The sequence below is a fragment of the Typopeltis vanoorti genome, chromosome 10, assembly GCF_054136105.1.
Source record: "Typopeltis vanoorti isolate ZY-2024b chromosome 10, IOZ_Tvanoo_1.0, whole genome shotgun sequence".
Classification (NCBI taxonomy): Eukaryota; Metazoa; Arthropoda; class Arachnida; order Uropygi; family Thelyphonidae; genus Typopeltis; species Typopeltis vanoorti.
This window is the reverse complement of record NC_143558.1, coordinates 87204928-87227497: the sequence shown is the minus strand read 5'-3', so window position 1 is coordinate 87227497 and position 22570 is coordinate 87204928. Positions and strand designations below refer to the sequence as shown.

At 34.5% G+C, this 22570-nt stretch overlaps 1 protein-coding gene across 2 annotated transcripts in view; it reads right to left on the bottom strand.

The window, feature by feature from the left end:
* The window catches only part of LOC150102568 (golgin subfamily A member 5-like), a 358953-nt gene that overhangs the window by 45804 nt on the left and 290579 nt on the right, over nucleotides 1–22570 (bottom strand). For both annotated transcript variants that reach the window (XM_090399729.1, XM_090399728.1), the window contains exon 12: nucleotides 7814–7904. In XM_090399729.1, the coding sequence (XP_090255855.1) occupies nucleotides 7814–7904 (91 nt within the window). The remainder of the gene's footprint in view (nucleotides 1–7813; nucleotides 7905–22570) is intronic.

Below are 22570 nucleotides of genomic sequence, written 5' to 3'. Positions count from 1 at the left end.
ATGGAAGAGAGGAGACCGAAAAGTTTGGTAATGGAAATAGTAGTATTGTGACAGATGAAAAGAGAACAGGAATGCAAGAAGCACAGGGAAACAGGTGGAGACTAGGGTGACATAGCATAAGGAGAGTAGATGTTTGGAAGTAGTGGTGAATGTGTATATGGAGATGATCAGAATAGAAATGGAACAGATCAGAATGTGAGTGGGGGAGTAGTTTAGACTGAAGACTTTAGTAGTTTAGACTGGAAATACATGAGATAAGTGGTGATAAAGGTGATTGGGCAAGGGCAGGTGTGGTGGGGAAATCATAATCAAAAAGTGGCTTGGGTAGGACTGGTTACAGATCTAAGAGTGAACTGCTGTGTTTATTTATAAATGCAAGGAGCATCAGAAATAAAGGAGATGAAACTGTTTCACTGACTAAAGGAATTGATATCCTGACTGGAATAGAAGAAAGGGCACAGTGTTTTTTTGCAAACATAGAAAGGACAAGAAGGGAGGGTGAGTGCTACTGATAATAGCAGGGGAATTGTGTCCACATAAGGTAGACACGAAAGACAAAAATAGCTGGAATAGTTTTGAGGTAGTGTGGTGTAAGGTGGAGATTGATGGGAAGGGATATTTAGTTGGATACTGGTATAGGCTAAGGAATGTGGAGAGTGGTGATACAGTATGAGCAGATTGAGTTAGTGAACAAAAGAAAGGTGATTTTAATTATGTCAATATAAACTGGAATGAAAAGGTAGCATTTGGGAATAAGGGAAATGAATTTGAGCTATTGTAAAAAATGATCATAGGCAATATGTAAAGGAATGCATGCAACGATCAAGAGTTTTAGATCAGATTATTTCATCAATGGATGTGTGAAACCCCACTCACAATGAGTGGGGTTTTGCACTTCCCTCCAGTTGGTGATAGTGATCACCCAGGTTGTGGCTAGCTGTGAGCAGAGAATATATGTGGAATTACAAAGCTGGTAATTACGAGAAGCTTAGAAGACAGCATGGAGCTGTAGCATGGAATAAAGAGCTGAGTAGAAAAGAAATAAATGCTGCTTGGGAAATAGAAAGATACTTAACAGTATCAACGTGTGAATATATTCTGAAGGTCAAAAGGCTGAATAAGATAGGTGCGAAATGGATAAATGAGGAGATTAAGCATGAAATCTGGAAGAAGAAGCCACTTTGGAGGCAGCACAGGATGAATAATGGTAATAATCAGTTGCATGAAAACCATAAAAATCAGACCAGGAGAGTGACTCAGTTGGTAAAGACAGCAAAAATGCAGAATGAGGAGAAATTAGAAAAGCAGCCAAGAAAAAATCCTCAGGAGTTTTTTCGATATGTGGCAAATAAAAAGAAGAATGATTATGGTAAGATGATGTTAAAGGATGAAAGGAGGAGATTGCTAACTGCTGCAAAAGACAGGGATGTGGTATTTCAGTGAGCAGTTCATCAGAGTATTTCATCCTCAGTGTAAAATGAGAAATTCGAGTGTAGAGAATAAAATGAGAGAAGACTTAATGGTAAGCAAGAAAGAGGTATTTGAGGAGTTAAGTAAGCTAGATGTCAATAAGGCAATAGCACTTGATGACATATCACCCATGTGTCTTAGACCTTTATCACCACTTCACAAAAGTGGTGATAAAGCTAAGGCAACAAATTATTGGCTGATCTGTATATCTCAAGTTGTAATTAAGGTATTGAAGTGGTTGGTGAGAGATAATATACAAAAGTGGGCTGATGACAGCAGAAAGGAAATATATTTCTAGTGATGGAAGTTTAGACCAGAAAATGATTTCACTGGGCCTGGATATGGATTTCTTAAATGGAGATGGTGTTTTTTTGGATATGTACTATTTTTGGACTATAACAAGATGACAAATGTATTGGACAAGGGAGATGCATACACAGTGATATACTTAGTTTTGCAAAGGCTTTTAACAGACTGCTACACCACAAGTTGGTAATTAAACTGGAACAGTAAGATTGGATGATAGATTAGTAAGTTGGATAGGTAACTGGCTCTGATAGGTATCAGCAAGTTGTGTATGGGGGGGGGGGGGGTATAGTGTCCCAAAAGAAGAAGAAGAAGAAAGTCACTAGTGGTGTTTTGCAGTGGTCTGCAACTACTGTTATACAACTGTTTGTAGATGATGTGGCCTTATATGAGGACTTCTATAGAATGCATGAGTGGGTAACAGTTTGGAACTCTCAGTTCACTGCTGCAAAGTATAAGGTTCTGAAATTTGATAGGCAAAAATGAGATGCAAAGTATACACTTGATGGGAAAATTTCAGAGAAAGTTGAAGAAACAAGAGACCTTGGAGTGATGGTGAGCAGGAATCTGAATTTCAAAAGTCATTATAATGGTAACGATGCAGAAGACCTTAATGCACAGAAACAAACAGGTTCTCGTTTCATTGTATAAGGCCTTGATCAGGCCTCATATAGATTATTGTACTCAGATTTGGTTCCCTAGTTTTTATGGTTAATGGGGATATAATGGAAAAGTCCAGAGAAGACAGGCTTAGGTGGTATCTGGTCTTTGGGATGTGGTATATGGAGACAGATTGAGGAAATGCAGTTCACAGAGCCTTGTGAATAGGAGGAAGAGAATGGATATCACTGAGACATTTAAGTTGGTAAATGGTTGTTACCAGATTAATGTGGAAGGAATTTTTCATAAAATGGGGTAAGGGGGATAGAACAAGGGGACATCCCTGGAAGCTGTGTGAGCAGACATAAGGAGCAAGTTCTTTGCATGGAGAGTGGTGTGTGAGTAAAATACATTGCCTGACATTGTGGTGAATGCTGATACATTAAATAAGTTTAAAGCACGGTTCGATGTGTTTATGTGGAACAGTGTGTACCACCCATAACGAGTCTTTTGACACCATTGAGGTTTGGTGTTAATAATAATGATCATGATTGAGACATTAAGTTGTTGGGAAGTATTTACTGAATGGACACTGGATAGATTTTTTTGTAACATAAGTAAGTCACCATATGGAGCTGCCATGTCAGCTACAAAATAGTGGTAAGAGTATGGAATGCATTGTCTGAGAGGGTGTGAGCGAGAAGAGTATAAATGAATTAATTGAGTGTTAAGATAGAGTCTGTGTTGTTTAAAGTAAACTTCCCAATGACTTTCATGATTCCACTGAAGTCATCAATAACAATAATAATGACAATCAATATAAAAGATATACAACATTCAGTTTAGATATGATTTGTAATGAAGATGGTGAATTAAATTTGGAACAGATAATGGAATTATCAAAGCAAGTAAAGTAGTGATAAATTTAAATGGAATGAGAGAAGCATTAGTCAAAAAACTAATCCAACAGAATATCAAACAGTGACTAACCAATTTTAAGTTCTGGATCTGAGATTTGGCTTAGAAATAAAATAGTGATCAAAGGGGACAGAGAGAGTTGTGAAAAAAATTAAGGGAGTGAAGAAAATCAATTGATAGCAAAATGATTTTAAAAATAAAGATATTAGAAAGGAACCTGACATTATTGGCATGCAACAATGTGTGAACACAGAAAATCTATGCTTCAAAAGAATGGAAGAGAAAAGATTATTGAAACATATTTGATATCTGGCTGGTAAGAGAAAAAAAAAATCCAGGATAAGATCAAGATTTAAGTGAATAAACAAAATTATTCCAAACTTATTCCATATCAAACTTAATGTACTAAAGCTTATCTTACAATCACTTTATCACCTTACTCATGTACTGGTCAAACTTATAGTATATGACAGTGATGTTCAACCTTTTTTACTACGCGAGCTACTTTTCTATAAAAAGTTATTCGGCAATCTACTCTCTTATACAGATCACATTACGCATAAATAAACAACTAAAAAAAATACACAAGTAAAAACTTTATTTGTGTATTTAAAAATTTATTTATCACTTTTAATTATTTAATACAACAAAAAAAAAAAATATATATATATATATATTTTTATTTCTCTATGTTGGAAAACCAAAGTTAGAAAAAACAACAGATTAATTACAAACTCACAAGTTTTTTTTTTTAATCAAATGCTGGTTGATTAAAAAAAAAAAAAAAGTTAATGTAAAATTTGGCATTGTCTGGAACTCGCAATATTTTCATAGTCAAGTTGATATGAAGAAGTGGCCAATTGCAGACAATCATCCAAATGATCATTTGTAATTTGATTCCTTAATCGACTTTTTATGACGGTCATATTTGAAAAAGCGGATTCTGACAAGTATGTTGATCCAAAACACGACAGAATTTTTCGCGCAATATCAGTTAATATTGGGAATTTTTCATGTGCATACTTCCAAATGACTTCATTGTTTATTAATTTTAAATGTAAACTATTCTGAAAGTTTATTATCTCAAGTTCTACTTCAGCTTGGTTTATATCAAACAACCCACTAATTTTATTTGAAATTTCTGTGATGTTCAAGTTTTCTTGAAATGGATATTTCAAGAAAACTTGAAATATCCAATATTGATAAAAGATACAATCATTTCAGTTTTATTAAAATCTATTTTACGAATAAATTCTTTTAAATCACAGCGAAACATTTCTCGATTTTCTTCAAAAAATTTTATAAATATGGGAGATGTCTAAATTCGTGGTCATTTATATTTTTCTTTAATAAAAGTAAGTATTGTTAGAAAGTTTTTATTGAACTTAACATGTCAATTAAATTTTTATCTCTAGCTTTTAACTCTAAATTTAAATTGCTTAATTTCGTACAGAAATCTACTAAAAATGATAAGTGTAACAACCATCTTTTATCACTCAATTGTGGATAAATATCTCCTTTTTTATCAAGAAAATTTTTTTTATCGTTAATTAATTCAAGAAATCTTTCTAAAAATTGACTTTTGCTGAGCCAGCGAACATTACTGTACAACAGAAGTTCCCTATCATCATCTGCCTGCAATTTAAATAACTGCTGTTTCAGGGCTTTTCCTCGAACAGAATTTACAATTTTAAATGTAATATCCAAAACATCTTTTGTGTTTAATCTTTTACTACACAGCACTTGTTGGTGAATAATACAGTGGCATTGAATAATACAGTGATACGTTAAAAAATCTGGATATTTGTCATCATTTTAACATAATGAAATGAAGCCTCATTTATTATTGCAGGAGCACTATCAGTAGTAATAGACACAAGTTTGAAAAGCGGAAGTTTGTGTTGTTTCACAAATTCATCAAATGCCGAAAAAATGTCTTCTCCCCTAGTCCTTCCCAATAATGGTATAATTTTCAAAAGTTCTTCTTTACTTGAATAATCTTGAAATACCATTAACTGAGCAATATAGGTGAAGTCGTTTGATTCATCAAATTGTAATGAAAATGCAACACACTGGTGAATGTCTGACATTAACCTGGCCTGGAAATTTTTCTCCGGCAATTGGAACTCTTCCTTTCAGCAATTTGAAACCTTGTCTGGGGCCTAGAAGTAGTCGCCCTCTCTCTAGTGACGAGAAGCTCCTTTCTGGAAGCGGAAAACTCCTCTCTCAAGTAACGTGGATCCAGGCAGTCTATCTGATGGTGACTCTGTACCAGGCGGCCTCCTCTCTGACAGCAATTCTGGAACCGGGACCCCTTCTGCTTGCTTTAGTCCCTTTTTATTAGGCCTCCTCTGAGACCTCCATGAAGACCCCCCCCAAAGAATCAGTATGAGTCTTTCATCTTAAGTTTCAAGTTCGGCATGCTTTTTGTTCTCCTCCGCTTTCTTTTGATTGTAAGTTGCTGGCCATCAGAAAGTTGTTTGAACTCTTTCTGACTGACTTCAGAGATGTTTACACTTAGAGCCTGCAAGCCTTTTTCATACATACAAGTTTCAATAACAATCTTTCTAATGATGCCGCCATGTACAGCTTCGGTAACAAAAACATTGCCTTTGCTTTTACCACTCTAGCATATTCTTATTAAAGCAGTATATACAGTTAGCTTCAAAAGAGTTATTTACAAAAACATCTAATACAAACTATACCGAGACAAACAAAGTTTATTTTTTACAATATTCACATGGGACTTAACCTAAGTAAAAAATCAATGTAATGTGCTTTGGAATATTTAATATTTAAGCTACAATCGAGTTTTTACACTTTGCTTATAATCGTATTCACTCGGCTCGCTGTTTGACTTCCACTGATCCAAATTAATTCATTTACCTGGACTCATAAAAAAAATTACTGATTTGAAAATTTTAACGAAATATAAATAAACAATAGCAATACACTTAAAGCAAATTAAAAATAATACAAAATAATGATAAATAAAATATTATGTTTTGTTTTAATTAAATTTGTAAGTAAGGAGGAATACACAAGTGATTAATCAAAAATTGCTCTGCGATCGACGGGTTGAACACACCTGGTATATGACATGTGAATTATTAAAATCTTCTTTACCTGTAAAATTAAAATAAATCTACAATTTTAATATACTGTGTAGTGCAAAAGTAGGATACAGTTGTTATACCACAGTTACAACTGCAGCAAGATAATGAGGACTTCTTTTTTTCAGCAAGATGGGGTTTCCTCCCCCCAACTATGCTGTAAATGTGTGCATTACCCCTTAGCTGGATAGTTCGACTAGGGCCAGTTAAATAGCCACCATAATCACCAGATCTCACCCAATGAACTTCTTCTTTTGGGGTGTTATCAAAGATAAAGTATTTTCAAGAAAACCACACACTGTTGATTACATGATTCGATTCATAAGAGAGGCATGCCAAGAAAGTGATGATTATAAAGAACTCTGTGCCAAAGTGTGCTTGAGTGTAGAAACTAGTAAATGTGTAAATACTGAAGGCTGACAATATGAGCACTTAAGATATTGCAATTGTGATACTTACTGTGGCTTAATAAAGTTATTGTATTACTTTGTAATCATTAGCATGTTTTTTCCCATAATAAACACACACACATACATATACAAAAAAAAAAAATAAAAAAAAAAATATATATATATACAGCAAAACCCCTTTTTTACAATTCCCAGGGGACTGATGGAAAAAGTGTAAATAGCAGAAATGTAAAAAACATTAAAAAAAAAAGGCTAAAAGTGGATGATCCCTGTTACTAACATGGATCATCCATCACCACAACTTGAAAGCAACTATTACACGCTAAATTGCATAGCAGAAATTCTGCAATACACCACATGCTTCTGAATTGTGACTACGAACACCAACACTACAAGCCAGTGACATGATATTTCACAAACTGTGGTTTATTCACAGATATCTAATATTCATGAGTAACAACCGTTAGTTGGTAGAAGAGTGAATGTGATTTCACAATTTGTGTATAATCCTTGTTCACCATTTCAATACAGCACCGTGAATGTGAAATTGCATCACAACAAGTTACGGGTGCCACGAGCTACTGACAGTTTAAATTTATTGATACGAAAACTTCACATATCAATTCGTATGGTGATTAAAAAATCATGGTATCGCTCATCACTGCTGCAAGCATGCAAGTCACCATGATGGCGGAAACGAAACTACAGCCAAAAGCAACGCCATCTGGGAACAGAAATGCGCAGATTTCTGCAGAAATCGATTCAAAAATCAGTGTTGCCACCCGAGAAAAAATCGCAAATCATGAGAAATAACATCCACATCAAGTTGTCAATGGTGGGAAAACGATATATCGTAAGAATAGGCTTTAAGACAGGACCAACAGAAAATGACGTTAATGGCAGGAAAACATAAATTGTGGGAATGTAAAAAGGGGGTTTTACTATATATTGTTATACTGTATTTTGTCAACATTTCAACACTTTATTTATTTTTACCTAAAGGAGTCTATACCAACATAAACTCTTCTCATTTTTCTAGCAACAGCACCAGTATTGACACCTGATGATAATGGTTTAAATTTATCACCTAAAAAAAGACAAAATAATATACTTGAAAAATCCAACTAATTCAATAGAAATACTGTCCTTACCAGAAAATATACATAATTCTAAACTTATGACAAAAACAGTAACCCCCCCCCCCCCCCCGATGAATTTCTATTAAGCAGCTGTGAAAACAGTGAACATTATCTCCTTGTAGTTTATTCAGTATTATATCCTGAAAATGTGAAACACAGTTATTTCATGAAATCAGCTGAATTTAAATAAATATATAGTTATACAACCAATCTGTCCCACATGGCTGTAATACCATCATTACATGTCCTTCTACTACAGAAGTCACTGAAATTAAATCTGTTCATACAGTGATTCTAAGCTTTAAAATTTGGAAAGTTATGCATCAAGTAAAACATTTCGTAACAGACTAACATTCCTTGTAAGATGCCAAGATCATGGTGTAATACCATAATTATTCAAATTACAATGCAAGTTTACCTTCAAATGAGTGGTGAGAATTTACCATCAGGCAGAGGTGGTTGTGCTATGCAAAGAATGCAAGAACAGCAAAAGAATACAGCTTTCCCAAATTGATGGCAAATCATGCTTATTTTATTCAGGGTTACCATTGTCTTATCTTAAATTAAAGATGCCAAGAAATTATGTTCTTGGTTTATCCTTTACCCAAGTGTAAGCAATACTACAAAGTTTGTGTGTGAAGTATCTTCATGACAGGGTATTTGTATAGAGGCATCCCTTGCTTAACGTGGGATTTGATTAACACGCGGAAATTAATTGGCAATCCCTTGATATACGCGCCTTTAACCCTGCGGAGCTAGCAGCTGATCTGACAGATGCATGCAAAATGTTTAATATAAATATTCTTACACAATTCAGTATATAGCTTGGAGGTCATGAGTAGCTGTGCATTCATATGTTACAAGTGATATTCAGCACTGTTTTTTGCTGTCAGTTTGGTTTAACACATGTTATGTAAAGGTTTATGATATTTGACAGTAAATTGTATCTGAGAGATACTGCGACCTCAGATGTCAGTATAGTATGGTTTAGTTTTTTTTTTTTTTAATTCTTTGTTCAATAATTTCTAGATTGTAACTGAAAATAAATAAACCATCATGTGTTACTGAAATAGAGAGCCAAAGGCTTATTTATCATACCTGTCCTCTAGATGTGCTTTACATTATGGAAAATACTAAGGATAGTGATCTGGAGCTTACTCCGCCTTTACTATGAGTTGCTCATAAGGTTATGCAACCTTATGGGCAACTTTTAGTTTCTATATATTCTGCATGAAACTCTTGTACTTTCTATATTCGGCTATGAAATAATGTTGGATTCCACATCCACTTAATTTGTACTATCGTATTATATTTGCAGTGTTTCTCTTTATGTTTTATTGCTTGTTTGCCGAGGTCTGGAGAGTCATTTTGCTTGTTATCATAGAATTTATGCTGATAAGAAAAAAAAAACTAAAATTGTTCAAACAACTCTTGATAACTTCTTTTGATAAAAAAATTGCAGCAAATAATGTAGGTACAAGTATTTATTAAACATTTACTTTGCATTCATTTTTTATCTTTCCTAAAAGAGTACCATATAAAACAAATTATTAATACAGTAATCGATCATGGACAATTTGTAATTTTTACCACTGATTATTAGATTTGATTAACGCATTGAGAGATTAATTAACCGCGTTAATCGAGGGATACTTGTATAGAGGCCAATGACTTCACATCAATTGACTTAGTATCTCATAATGCAAAGCACACATCCTTTTGGGTGTGTTTGTGAAATGCTATGGGAAGGACCACTGCCCAGACTGGTTTCTGGGTCTGGTGCCCATTGATGAGACCTCAATAAAAGTCAAAAAATGTCTGGGCAGTGGCCCTTCCTAATGCACAGCATCATCACCCCCCCCCACACACACACACAAACACTGTGTGCTTTGCATTATGAGGAACTAAGGCAACTGATGTGAAGTCATTAGTCTCTATGTACAAGTAGCCCAGTTGTGAAGATACTTCACACGCAAACTTTGTTTGCTTCCACTTCAGTAAAGGATTAAATCAAGAATACAATTTTTTGGCATCTTTATCACATAATCAAGTTAAAAAAACTTTTAACATCATCTGCCTTACTTGCTGAACTTTGGAATAGTTTATACAATCACTTATTAATAAGCTGAACATATTTTCATAAGTCAGCAAAGAAAAAATAAAGAAGAATCTCAAAAATGCCACAGTGGAGAAGAATAAGCACAGTAAAGAAAGTTGTATTTAATATACTGTCCCACTTGCTTTCTGAGACTGAACACAACATTCTATCATGAGGTTTTAGTTTTCCATTATCACCAAGTAAGATTTCTAAGATTGACATTATAGCCAATGTTGAAAAAGGACTAAACAATTACCTAAGGAAACAGCAAACTTAATCCACATAAAAATGACTTCCATCCTACTTCAGCCAAATGGCTATACAATAATACCTCAAAAATGGACTAGTTAGAACTACAGAATATTAGACAAGACAAAAATATAGTGGTTGTAAAAGCAGAAAATGGCACTGTGATAGTGATCATGAACAGAATAGATTAAGTTGAAAAAAAAACAAGCTCTTCTAAATGATACCAGCACCTATTCAACTTGAATATGACTCTATAGGATAATCACACAGCATCAATAAACAAAAAGACTAACAATTTATTAAAGACCTGTTTAACTTGAACAAGGATACTAAAAATGTCTTATCTCCAAACACTCCCTGGGCCTAAGAATTTACAGAACTCCAAAATACACACACAAGGCATATCATTAAGACCCACTGCAGATGCAAGATATGCTCCAACTTCTTTGTTATCCAGATATCTTGCATAACTGGTAAGCTGTCACATGAGCAAGACAGACTCTTTTTATAAGAATACAGCACATTTTATTGAACGGCAAAGAATTTAACAACAGAACCAACTGACCTACTTGAAAGTCTAGACATTATACCAATTTGTACACTAATGCACCTGGATCAACAGAACATTATAGTTTACGTTCTGTTTTTTTGTCTATTAAGCAGCAGTGAAAACTGAACATCATCTCCTTGTAGTTTATTCAGTATTATTTCCTGAAAATGTGAAACATAGTTATTTCATGAAACCAGTTGAGTTTAAAATAAATAAGTAGTTCTACAACCAATGCAATCATGCAATGTGTCAACAACACCTTCAAATTCCAAGATGCAATTTAGAGGGACTAGCAATGGGCTCCATTGTCAACACTACTAGCAAACTTGTTTATGGACTGATTTGAGAAACAAGTCTTGGAGCCAGATGAGACACAACCTAAAGTGTAGCTATGGTATCATATTGATTTTCATCATTTGGCTGGGCTCCACTAAACAACTACAGGAATTTGCCACTTTCCTAAACAACATTCATCTTCAAACCAAATTCAACTTTGAATTAGAAACCAACAGATTTTAGACAAGGTCAATAAGTTAGTTGAGCAAAATAAACTCAGATATTCTTTATAGGAAATCGACTGACACCAGAATATACATGCATGTTAAATCAATCACCTTCTGGTGCAAAAAATTGGTATTATATGAACCACACAAGATAGAGTATGCAAAATTTCCAGCAATATTGACAAAATAAATCAAGAGCTAGCATACCTTATATCAAATCTTCTTCCAGATGGTTAAAGTGACTATGAAGTGTTCACCTGAGTGGTGGCCAGCCAGGAGGCCATCTATGAAAAAAAAGATATACAGTCAACTCTCCTACAACGCGGTACTCTTATAACACAGTTTCCATATAACACGGAGCCAAAATTGCGACAGCCCTGCTATAACGCGGTTTCCGTTCAACAACATTCCATCAACTTAATTGGTTTAAGAAGATTCTCTATAGCATGAATTTATCTATGTCTTAAATTTTTACAGTTGAAATTAACGGGGAATTCCCTTCTTTTTGGTGAAGGTACATCACCATTTTCCAATTTCAGTTATCAGGGAATTCCCCTATAAGCGAAGAAACGATGCGAGATTGTTCACAGTGCTCTGTTTTAATGCTTAAAATAGACCGTATGATTGGCTGTTGCATATATGCGTCAATTTCTTTATCCAATAGCGCTGCCGAACTTTCACTGTTGCAACCACCCACTTTGTCATCAATTTTAAGTGCAACTTAGTAAGAAACTGTCTGTAAATCCGTGCAGACGTACATATCACGATTAGTGTTCAATAAAGTGCCTTTTGCTCGCTTAATTTGTGTTATCGTAATTGGACAACATCACACAATACCGTAGATAAAATTTTTTATTTGTTGTAATATAATAATAATAAAATAATTGTTAACCCCAGGTTTGCATAATGTCAGACACAAAAGAAACAAGAAAACAGTTAAAAAGAAAGTTTATATCTCTTGAGGACAAAATCCAAATTTTAAATCGTTTAAAGGGTGGAGAAAAAATATCGTCTGTTGCAAAATCGATAAATCTGAATAAATCTACAATTTGAACCGTAAAGAAAAATGCGAAAAAGATAAGGAAAACTATGGCAGATGGCTGTCCGTTAGGTGCGAAACATGTCACCCGCGCGCGCGAAACATTAATATGGTTAAAATGCTTAAGGGTCAAAGCTGTATAACTGAGAGGAGACCTCCACATAGCCTTTAAAGGAATGCGGAGAACCGACCAGGGCTTCTGACCTAATGTCCAATCCTCACCTTCTCGTGGTGCACCCTGTTGGGTATCTACTTTGATAATGAATGAACGAGGATGGGCTGGCAATTTGGGAATTAGCCGACTAAATTGTATTCTTATTGGTTAAACCAAAATAAAAAATGATGCTACACCATGACAAAATTTCATACCGGCTGGGGCGTCGCCCGGTTAAACAAGGCCCCCGTTGTTTTCGCCAGGGAACTAGGGCAAACAGCGAAAAGTCAGCTACTGGAACAAATCTGAAAACAAACGCCAACTCAACATCACCAGAGTTAAAGATCGGTACTATCAACGTAAGAAGCCTGAATGGCAAAGAAATGGAGCTAGCTGAGGAATTAGATAAGTACCAGATCGACATAATAGGGGTGACTGAAACAAAAAAGACCAAAACTGGTGAGATCTTTCTGAGCAATAAATACAAAATGTTATATTCAGGCAATGACAATCAAGGAAAAGAAGGAGTAGCCATAGTATTCAACACAAAACACGAGGCTAATCTTCTTGAATGGCAGTCAGTCTCAAGTAGAGTAATGTGGGCAAATATGAGAATGGGGAACTGGACAATGAGACTTATTTGTGCCTATGGTCCCACAGAAGGTTCTACTAAGGTAGAAGTGGAAGAATTTTTTGACGCTTTAGAAAAAGCAACTGACACAATGAAAAAGGAAAAGTTGGTCCTTGTTGGGGATCTAAATAGCAGAGTAGGAAATGATTGTGAAACATACAAAAATATTTTGGTAAAATTTAGAGAAAAGAGCAAAGCTAATAATAATGGCAAATATCTGTTGTATTTCTGCTCAGGACATGGACTGGTTATTACTAACACCATGTTCCAACATAAAAATGTGCACAAATTCACATGGAGAGAAGAGGCTAGGAATAAGAAAAGTCTCATTGACCATGTTATTGTTGATAGTGATGTTTTCTCCCTGGTGCAGGACACCAGAGTGTACAGAGGATTTGAAATTGGAAGTGATCACTATTCAGTCTTAAGCAGGATAAAATTGAATTTCATATTGAAAAGAATGACATGTAAGAAAGTTTTAAGGCAAATAAAAGTTGAGCAGCTCTCAGATGTGAACTGTAGACTAAAATACACAAAGATTATTGAAGAAAAAATGAAAGAGTTTGAAAACAGGAATCAAACCTTGGAGATTCAGTGGCAAGCCTTGAAGAAATCCCTGATTGATTCAGCTAGAGAGACATGTGGTGAAGTTGTCTGCAAGGATAGAAAAATTAGAACTCCATGGTAGACACAGGAAGTTAAAGAGTCAGTGAAGGAAAAGAAGAAAGCATATCAAAAGTTCCTGGCAAATAAGTCAGCTTTTACTCTTACAGAATACAGAGACAAATGTAAGAAAGCTAAACAGTGTGTAAAACTAGCTAAACAAAAGTCATGGAAGGACTTTGGCAAGAATATAGAAAATAAATATCAAGAAGATGGCAAAATATTCTGAAGGTTGTTGAAGAAGCTTAGAAATGGAGGAAAGAGTGCTGTAAAAGGAGTTAGAGATGATAAAGGTGACATGAAAACAGGAGAAAAAGATATCCTTGAAGTATGGAGTAATTACTTTGAAAGTAATTACTCCATATGAAAGCAGTGATGACAGCACAGTGATAAAAAACACTGACCAGGCATTCAGTCAGGAATACATATCCATACTTGAAGTAGAAAAAGCCATCAAAGGCCTGAAATGTGGAAAGGCAGCAGGAGTAGATGATATTCAACCAGAAATGCTGAAGTATGGTGGTATAAAAGTCTTACAGTGGCTGTCCTGCATAGTTCAGAAAGCCTGGACAGAGGGACGAATTCCCGATGATTGGAGTAGAGCTCTCATAGTACCCATATATAAAAAGGGAAATAAAACTGAATGTGAGAATTACAGAGGTATTTCCTTACTGAGTGTTCTTGGCAAGATCTATGCAAGTATACTTGAGAAACGGTTGAGAAGAATTGTGGAAGAAAAGCTTGGTGAAGAACAAGCTGGATTCAGGCCAAATAGAGGCTGTCAGGATCAGATCTTCACTTTACGACAAATAGTCAAGAAAGCATGGGAATATAACAAAGATCTGTATTTAAGTTTTGTCGATTTGGAAAAGGCATATGACAAGATGCCAAGAGAGAAGCTATTCAATACGCTGCAGTTATATGATGTCAATGGGGCATTATATCAAGCAATACTTAGTCTTTATTTGAGTTGTAAGTCAGCAGTTAGAAATGAAGGAAGTACAGGAAGATGGTTTAATGTTAAATCTGGTGTGAGACAAGGATGAACATTATCCCCTCTGTTATTCATTATCTATATGGATCACATTATGAAGGAATGTGGTATTAAACCTGATATCAAAATTGGAGATGTTAATGTCAGCTCTTTGCTTTATGCAGATGATGTTATACTTCTAAATAAATCCACTACAAGTCTGCAAGATTCTCTGACTAAATTGAATAGCTGTTGTAATAGATATGGTATGAAGGTCAGCAATAAAAAGACAAAGACAATGAAAATAGGCAAAATCATTGAAAATGTCAACTGTGTTGTGAATGGAGAACCTGTGGAACAAGTAAAACATTTCAGCTACTTAGGCACGATTTGTACTGAAGATGGTAAATTAAATATAGAAATAGACAATAGAATTAGCAAAGCTGGTATGGTAAGAAGTCAATTGAATAAATTCATATGGAATAAGAAAGAAATTAGTCGTAACACTAAATTAGCTGTATACAAGACAGTGTTCAAACCAGTTTTAACTTATGGATCTGAGAGCTGGGTCAGAAGTAAAACACTTGACCAAAGACTAGAGACCGCAGATATGAGAGTCCTGAGAAAGATTAGAGGCATGAACAGATGGCATCAATGGCAATATCATATTAAAAACGAGGATATTAGGAAAGAACTTGACATTGTCAGCATCCAGGAATGCGTTAGCAGAGCTAATCTCAGGTGGTATGGTCACTTAAATAGAATGGGAGAGGAAAGATTAGCAAAACAAGTGTTCTCTGCCAGGTTGGCAAGAAAACGACACAGAGGAAGACCAAGATATAGGTGGATTGATACCGTACAAAGTGCCTTAGACGATAGAAATATAAGATCTGATAATGTTGGAGTCTTGACAAGTAACAGACTGATTTGGAGGAAAATTGTAGATAGGAAGTTAGTAATGATGTAATTTTTTCATGTAGTACTGTCATTACCTGTACACCCCCTGAGGGTACATGGCAGGAATTTGATGATGATGGTTAAAATGAAACGAGTATTGATGATCTGGTTGGAAGATATACTGTACCTCAAATGCATTGGTATACGAAAATATGAAAAACGAATGGGTGCCAAATCTCAATTTATATGATGTGAAAAAGGGCTAAATTTGGCTAAAGAATTAGAACTTCATTTCGCTCAAACTGATCATTCAATGGTGTGCAGCGCAAAGTTTAAAAGAGAGTTAAGAAACTGCTTAGCTCCGTATAGGGAGGTTTTAGTACAGTTAGAAAAAAAAGCTATGATTGAAAATCAACATGAAGATTTGTCAAGTGAGGAAGACATTTGGCCCATTAAAAGACGAAGAGTTAGGCCACTCATATTTGAAAGCGAGGATGAGTGTTAAAAGCGTTCAATACACATGAAATTATGTTACGCAATTTTACATAATTTTCTTGGTTTTGTTGGAAAACAATTTTTTAGTTTAGTTTAGTTTTAGTTTGATTTTTTTATCATTTCCTTGTATGAACTCTTCGGTTCAATAAAGATCATTTTATTGTACTTAACATATTATCTTGCCTTTTGTGTTTGTAAAAATTTTTTCCACAACCGCATGCACCGTAACTTGACGCTCTGAGAATGCAATTTTCATACAACGCAGAACAAATCAAACTGATTAAGAAGTGATTTTACTTACTTCCGAGTTTCACTCAACGCGGTTCTCATATAATGCGGCACAAATCAATCTGATTCGTACTAATTCTGAGTTTCTTATAGCACGGTTTCCATATAACGTGGCACGAATTAACCTGGTTTGCACGTTAAATCTGAGTTTCTTATAACACGGTTTCCATATAACGCGGTACGAATTAATCGCATTATAGGAGGGTTGACTGTACAGGTATGACTCACGTTACACAAAAACAACTTCTCTTTTGCACCTGTCATAGATCACGACTGGAAGGAGTGATGAGTCATGACTCTGTTCAACTTCCTAGACACAGATGGTCCTGACATTGTAATAAAACTATAATACTAAATGATTAAACCATGGACTACAATTTAAATAATTAAACAAAAAATGGAATATAAAATGTGACGAGAAAAAAACAAATTACATTAACATTACATTAACCACAGACTAGGAACTGCAAGTGAACTGATAAACATCCACTAGTGTCTAGACCAGTGGTCTCCAAACTTTTTTGATCACGTACCCCCAAGATGGAAAAAATAAATAGCGCATGCCCCCAATTGATTGAGCAAAAATCTATTGTAATAAGTATTATAAAGAGGAAATATGCCTTGTATCATCATATAATAATTAAAAACGTTAAATATTTTTACACATTATCTTTATTATTAACAGCTTACAAACATATTTATTACAATATTTAATGTGAACAATGGCCTTGCATTTCTTTCATAATTTCTTGAAATTCTGGTTTGATGGCTTCTGATACTGCGATACAAAGGTCTGGTTCCAAGTTTAATTTATTTCGATGTTTGGTTTTAATACCTGTCATTGCAGAAAATGATTCTTCTTCTTTCACTATGCGTTATTCCCACTTCCTATGCAGGGTCCGCGTGTTACTTAGATGCGACTTCTTGTTAGTACCACTCCCAACTGACCTGTCGCCTAGTCTGATGCTGGGGGGATATATTTTTGGCTGTAGATCTGTGTGTGTTCACAGGGCAGGTTTGCCTGCTTGTGGGATGAAAAACGCCAAATAAACTGGCGGAAAAACTCTACTGCCTGCGCCCAAGACCGGCTAACTTGGCTATGCCTGAGGAAGATCGTCAAGTTCCTCCCGTCTTCGACGGGAATCGAAACTGGGACACTCCTTCCCCAGTCATATGGTTGTGAAGCGCAAAGCCACTAGGCTAACCATGCGGACCATTGCAGAAAATGATACCTCACATAAATAAGTAGAACCAAACGGTAGGAGTGCATCATTTGCTGTGTTTATTAAATTGCTATACTCGGACTTCAGTCCCATCCACCAATTGTGAAGAGATTTCTGTTAAAATTCATTTTTCAAAGTTGTGTTGTATCTAATGTCAATTAACTGCTCTTGAAAAAGAATCAGTAGGTTGTCAATATTTACATTTTCTGCAAATGGGTATAAAATCCATTGAAATTCTTCGCTAGGAAGATCTGTGAATAAGTTACAAAAATATGTCTAAACTTTTAAATGTGCAGATATTAGACTTTTTGTTTGTTTTACATTTACATTATTTTCTGCAACAAAATCAGATAAAGATGGAAACATTTCTAAACATCCCTTTTCAAATTTCTCTCTCCACAGCACCATTTTCTTTTAAAATGCAGTTATTTTCTAATTCAGTGTTAAAATGTTACCTTTTTCTTGAAGAGACAAATTAAGCACGTTTACTTTTTCAAAAATATCAGCTTGGTAGCATAGTATTAATAACCACTTATTGTCATTGAAAAGATCTGCAAATTTCTTATCTTTATCCAGTAGGAAAATGTGTAACTCAACTTTTAGTTCTACAACTCTCTTAAGCACCTTTCCTCGGGATAACCAACAAACCTCTGTGTGGTATAGAAGATTTTCATAGATACTGCCCATATCTTGACATAGTACTGTAAATATTTTACTATTCAAAGACCTTGTTTTTATAAAATTAACTATATTCATAGCATCCTGCAGTATTTTGTGTATATCGGGCTGCATTTTTTTTTGCCGCAATAGCTTGCCTGTGGATAATACAATGAATGAATTTGACATTGCTATTTCGGTTACTTTTCCTTTGAATCCTCTCTTTGTACCAATTAAAGCAACTGCTCCATCACTAGTTATGCTTAAACAGTTTTTCCACAAAATATTGTTTTTCACAAAGAATTTATTTACTGTTGAGAAGATATCTTCCCCTGTACATCTTTCCTGAAGTGTCTCACAAAAAAGTAGTTCTTTGTGTAATTCAATATTAAAATAATATCTAGTAAATACCAATAACTGAGACATTTTCCCCACATTGAGTCATTTGTTTTAATAGTTGCTTCTTTACATTATCTGCAATGATTTCTATATTGATCTGCGAATAAAAATAATGTAGAATTCTCAGCTATCATGGTGTAACATGAAGAATAAATAAATTAAAAACCTTGCATAAAAGATAATAGATGAATTATTTAAAAGAAAAAGAAATATTCTTGCAACCAATTAAAATATATAAAATATAAAGGTGTTTGTTGAACTAACTAACAAAAAGAAAGAATATATTAATGTTGTAATATGATATAAAAGAGAAAATTTAACTAAATAAGACAGAAAAGGATTAGTCATAAGAGATGGTATTTGAGAGGCTAGAGATTAAAATATTAAGTAAGTTCATACAGAAATTTTGGAAAGGGGATTAAGTTAGAGGCTAGCAAAAGAAAAACAACAGACTATCGCTCAGGGCCAATTCCCGGATTAAGACATCGTTACGGGCTCGCCGACCAAAGGACGTTTGGCAGAAAATCGCCACCCTAATTGGTCGGTGAAGTAAAATTAAGTAGGGAGCAGAGAAAAGAAGTTAAAGAGGGTGCCGTTAGGAGAGCAAGTATAAAAGGGTTGGACCCCCCCCCCCCCCAGGACTTTTTAGGCTTTTAGACCTTTTTGGCTTTTGGTTCTGTTCCAGGAGAGTTCTTCGCGAACTCCTTTGTATGGGTTTCACGGTGTTTTCCTGAGTGGCGAGATTGGAGTTATATCTCCGTCGTCACAACACGGAAACAAAAGTGAGTGGAATTTTGGTTCCGTATTTCCTATGTAAGAGGTGAAGAATGCCATATAGTCGAGGAAAAGAAAGCATAATTTTTGTGTTTCAACTTCAGTGACAACCACGAAAAAGGGAAAGCTGTAAAGAAATCAATGTCCACGTCGCGAGTTGCACAGCCGTTATTTAGACGATTCAAAGTGTGTCCTGAATAACGAAAGGTAAAGACCGCGTAGGCAAAGTTCAATTCAAAAGGGAACATAGGAGAAGCAGATTATCGGAGAGGTTATACCAGGATACTTCAATCAGAAAAAGATAGAGGCCCATATGGAAAACTCAGGAAAGAAAGGTACTGTAAATTATATCTCGTGTTAACTAAGATTCGTCTGTATTAGTTATCATTATTCTAATACTGAACTGTTGAAGTGACCAAGAAAACAATACTAGGACTTTAGTATCTGACAGAATATATTGAAAGTATGCTGGCTAGTGTTAATGTTATATGAGTAGTTAAGTGTCCTGAGAATTTTGCATGTCAATTATATTGTATAAGAAAGTTTAAATGTCATAGTTATGTGTTATTGCAGTAAATGGTTTAGTTAAGCTACTTAAGGTTGGATAGTTAAATGGTGTGAATTAATCTTATATGTCCATGTCATATGAAGTTATGTGTTGAATGTGTATGGCGGCATGATCGTAATACCCATTATAGGGTCATAGCTTAGTTATTTATGATAAACTAATATCAGTTTGTAAATATTTAGTATAGCATTGAATTGAGTAATAACTAAAATTTGAATTGTACCATGTTATGGAATTTAATAAATCTTTTGTCCAATGATAAAACAGTTGTCTGAAATTGCTGTCCAATGCACCACTTGAAAAATTATGAACCTAATCAGGCGGGAAAATTAATGTGTTAAGAAACGAGATAAAGTGTCACGACTGCAACATAGTTACACTTTCTGACATATTTTAGTTCTTTCTCCTTGTTTTTGTATATAATATCTCAAACTAAATATCCCAAAAGGCGCAGTAAAATACAAATATTAGGGATACTAAGGATACTTGAGAAATAACTTAAGTATTAGTAATTTTTTTGGTGATATCTCGTGCATAGATAATAGTAGAACATAGATAAGCGGAAATTATTAAATAGAATAAAAATCATAAAATGGGACACAACAATAGTATTTGCTGATAAGGGAATACAATTTAGTTTATCTGCATATTCTTTTCTAAGGATAATTTCTACCATTTTAATGGCAGTTGGGAGTACAAGTGTTTCCCCAATGGTGTGTAGCTTTTGGTCTTTTGCAAGTAAGAATGCAACCTCAAGAGATGCCTCCAAATATTTATCATTAATTTTAGTGAATTTTTTTAAGTTGTTGGATTGAGAATTACATGTCTTCAAACATTGTTCAAAGAATTGTAAAGATTTGTGTTCATGTTCAGGATGTTTAGTTTTTAAGCGTCTTACTAATAATGACGGTTTCATACTCCCATTACATAGCATCTCATGACACAATACACATGTAGGACAAGGTTCATTGTTGACTATTGTCACTACGTGTCCTACATGTGTACATTTCAAGTAGTCTTCTTGATAATTTCGAACTTTCTTGGGCAAGGTTTTGTTAAGTTTCAGATTGTTTTTATCACTTAATTTGACTGATAACGAACTTGTTTGAATAGAAGAATCAATCCTATCTTTTCCTTGTTGTTCATCTGATGTAGAAGTACTATCATAATTATCTTCAATTCGCGGTTTCTTTGGAGGAAATTTTTTTTAACCATTTATCCATTTTGTGAGGGTTAATTTGTAAAATTTAAATATAATTCATTTACTATTGATAATATAATTCATTTACTATTAATATCAAACACTTTTAAAAAATGTAAGCAATTTTGATAATATTAATTCACTATTTCTAGTGTAAACGTAAAAGTAAGCACAAAAAGGTTGGAATTGCACAGAAACAATATATACTAAAAAATTGTAAAAGAATTACTACTAAAAGTCAAATAATTAATACAACTGTGGTGTCATCTGTAGATAGCAGGATAAATAAGCAATTTTTCTTCTCTAGTTGGGCTTGTCAACACTAGGATGCCCTACAAACAATGGCAATGATAAGAAGTAAGAGATTTACTCCCTAGTTTTAAAAAACATGGCAGCATTCGTCCATGTTTTAAAAAACATGGACGAATATGTGTGCAAAGTTGCCCAATGTGCGCTACTCGCAAATTTAAGTTTACAGGATCTTTATAACGTCTTTGTCTATATTAGATATATGTTTAATTGATGAAAGAAAGTAATATTCTTTATCTTTAATTAATTACTTAATTTTTTTCCTATCAATATAAAATGTTTTTGACGTACCCCCAATGTACTGACTCGCGTACCCCCTGGGGTAGGCGTATCACACTTTGGAGACCACTGGTCTAGACAACAGGACCCAAAAGGTTAAATCTTATTGGTCCTACTCCCAAATCTTGATGGCCACCCCTACTCTCCTATTTTTAATCTACCACCATGCCCACAAAAATATGTGTTATCAAGTGCAGCTGGACAAGAGACTAAAAACAATGCAAATCTGAATAACTTCCCAAAGGAAAAAGGGAAGTTATTCAGAGAATGAAAAAAGGTGGAACTCAGTCAGATGTATGACGTCTATCTCGGTCAGATATCTTTATTTTTAAAGGAGTAAATTTTCTTTCTTTTTCTTGAACATTATACAATTTTCAATACATAAATTTCATAAAACATTTTTCAAGTATTTTCTGCTGATTACTGAAAATCTTGGAACAGAACCTAGTGTATTTACATATATTCCCATTATATTTTTGCTTCAATTTATGCCAGAAATGTTAGGAACCTAACCCTGCATAAAGAGTCTTACTTGTACATGGAACTATAAGACTGGTGATTGTGAAAGGATTAAGAGACAGCTTGCAGTTATGTTATGGAATGAGAAACTGACGAAAAGGATTCAATGCTGCATTGACCCTACTCAAGAAATAACTTGCAGAGG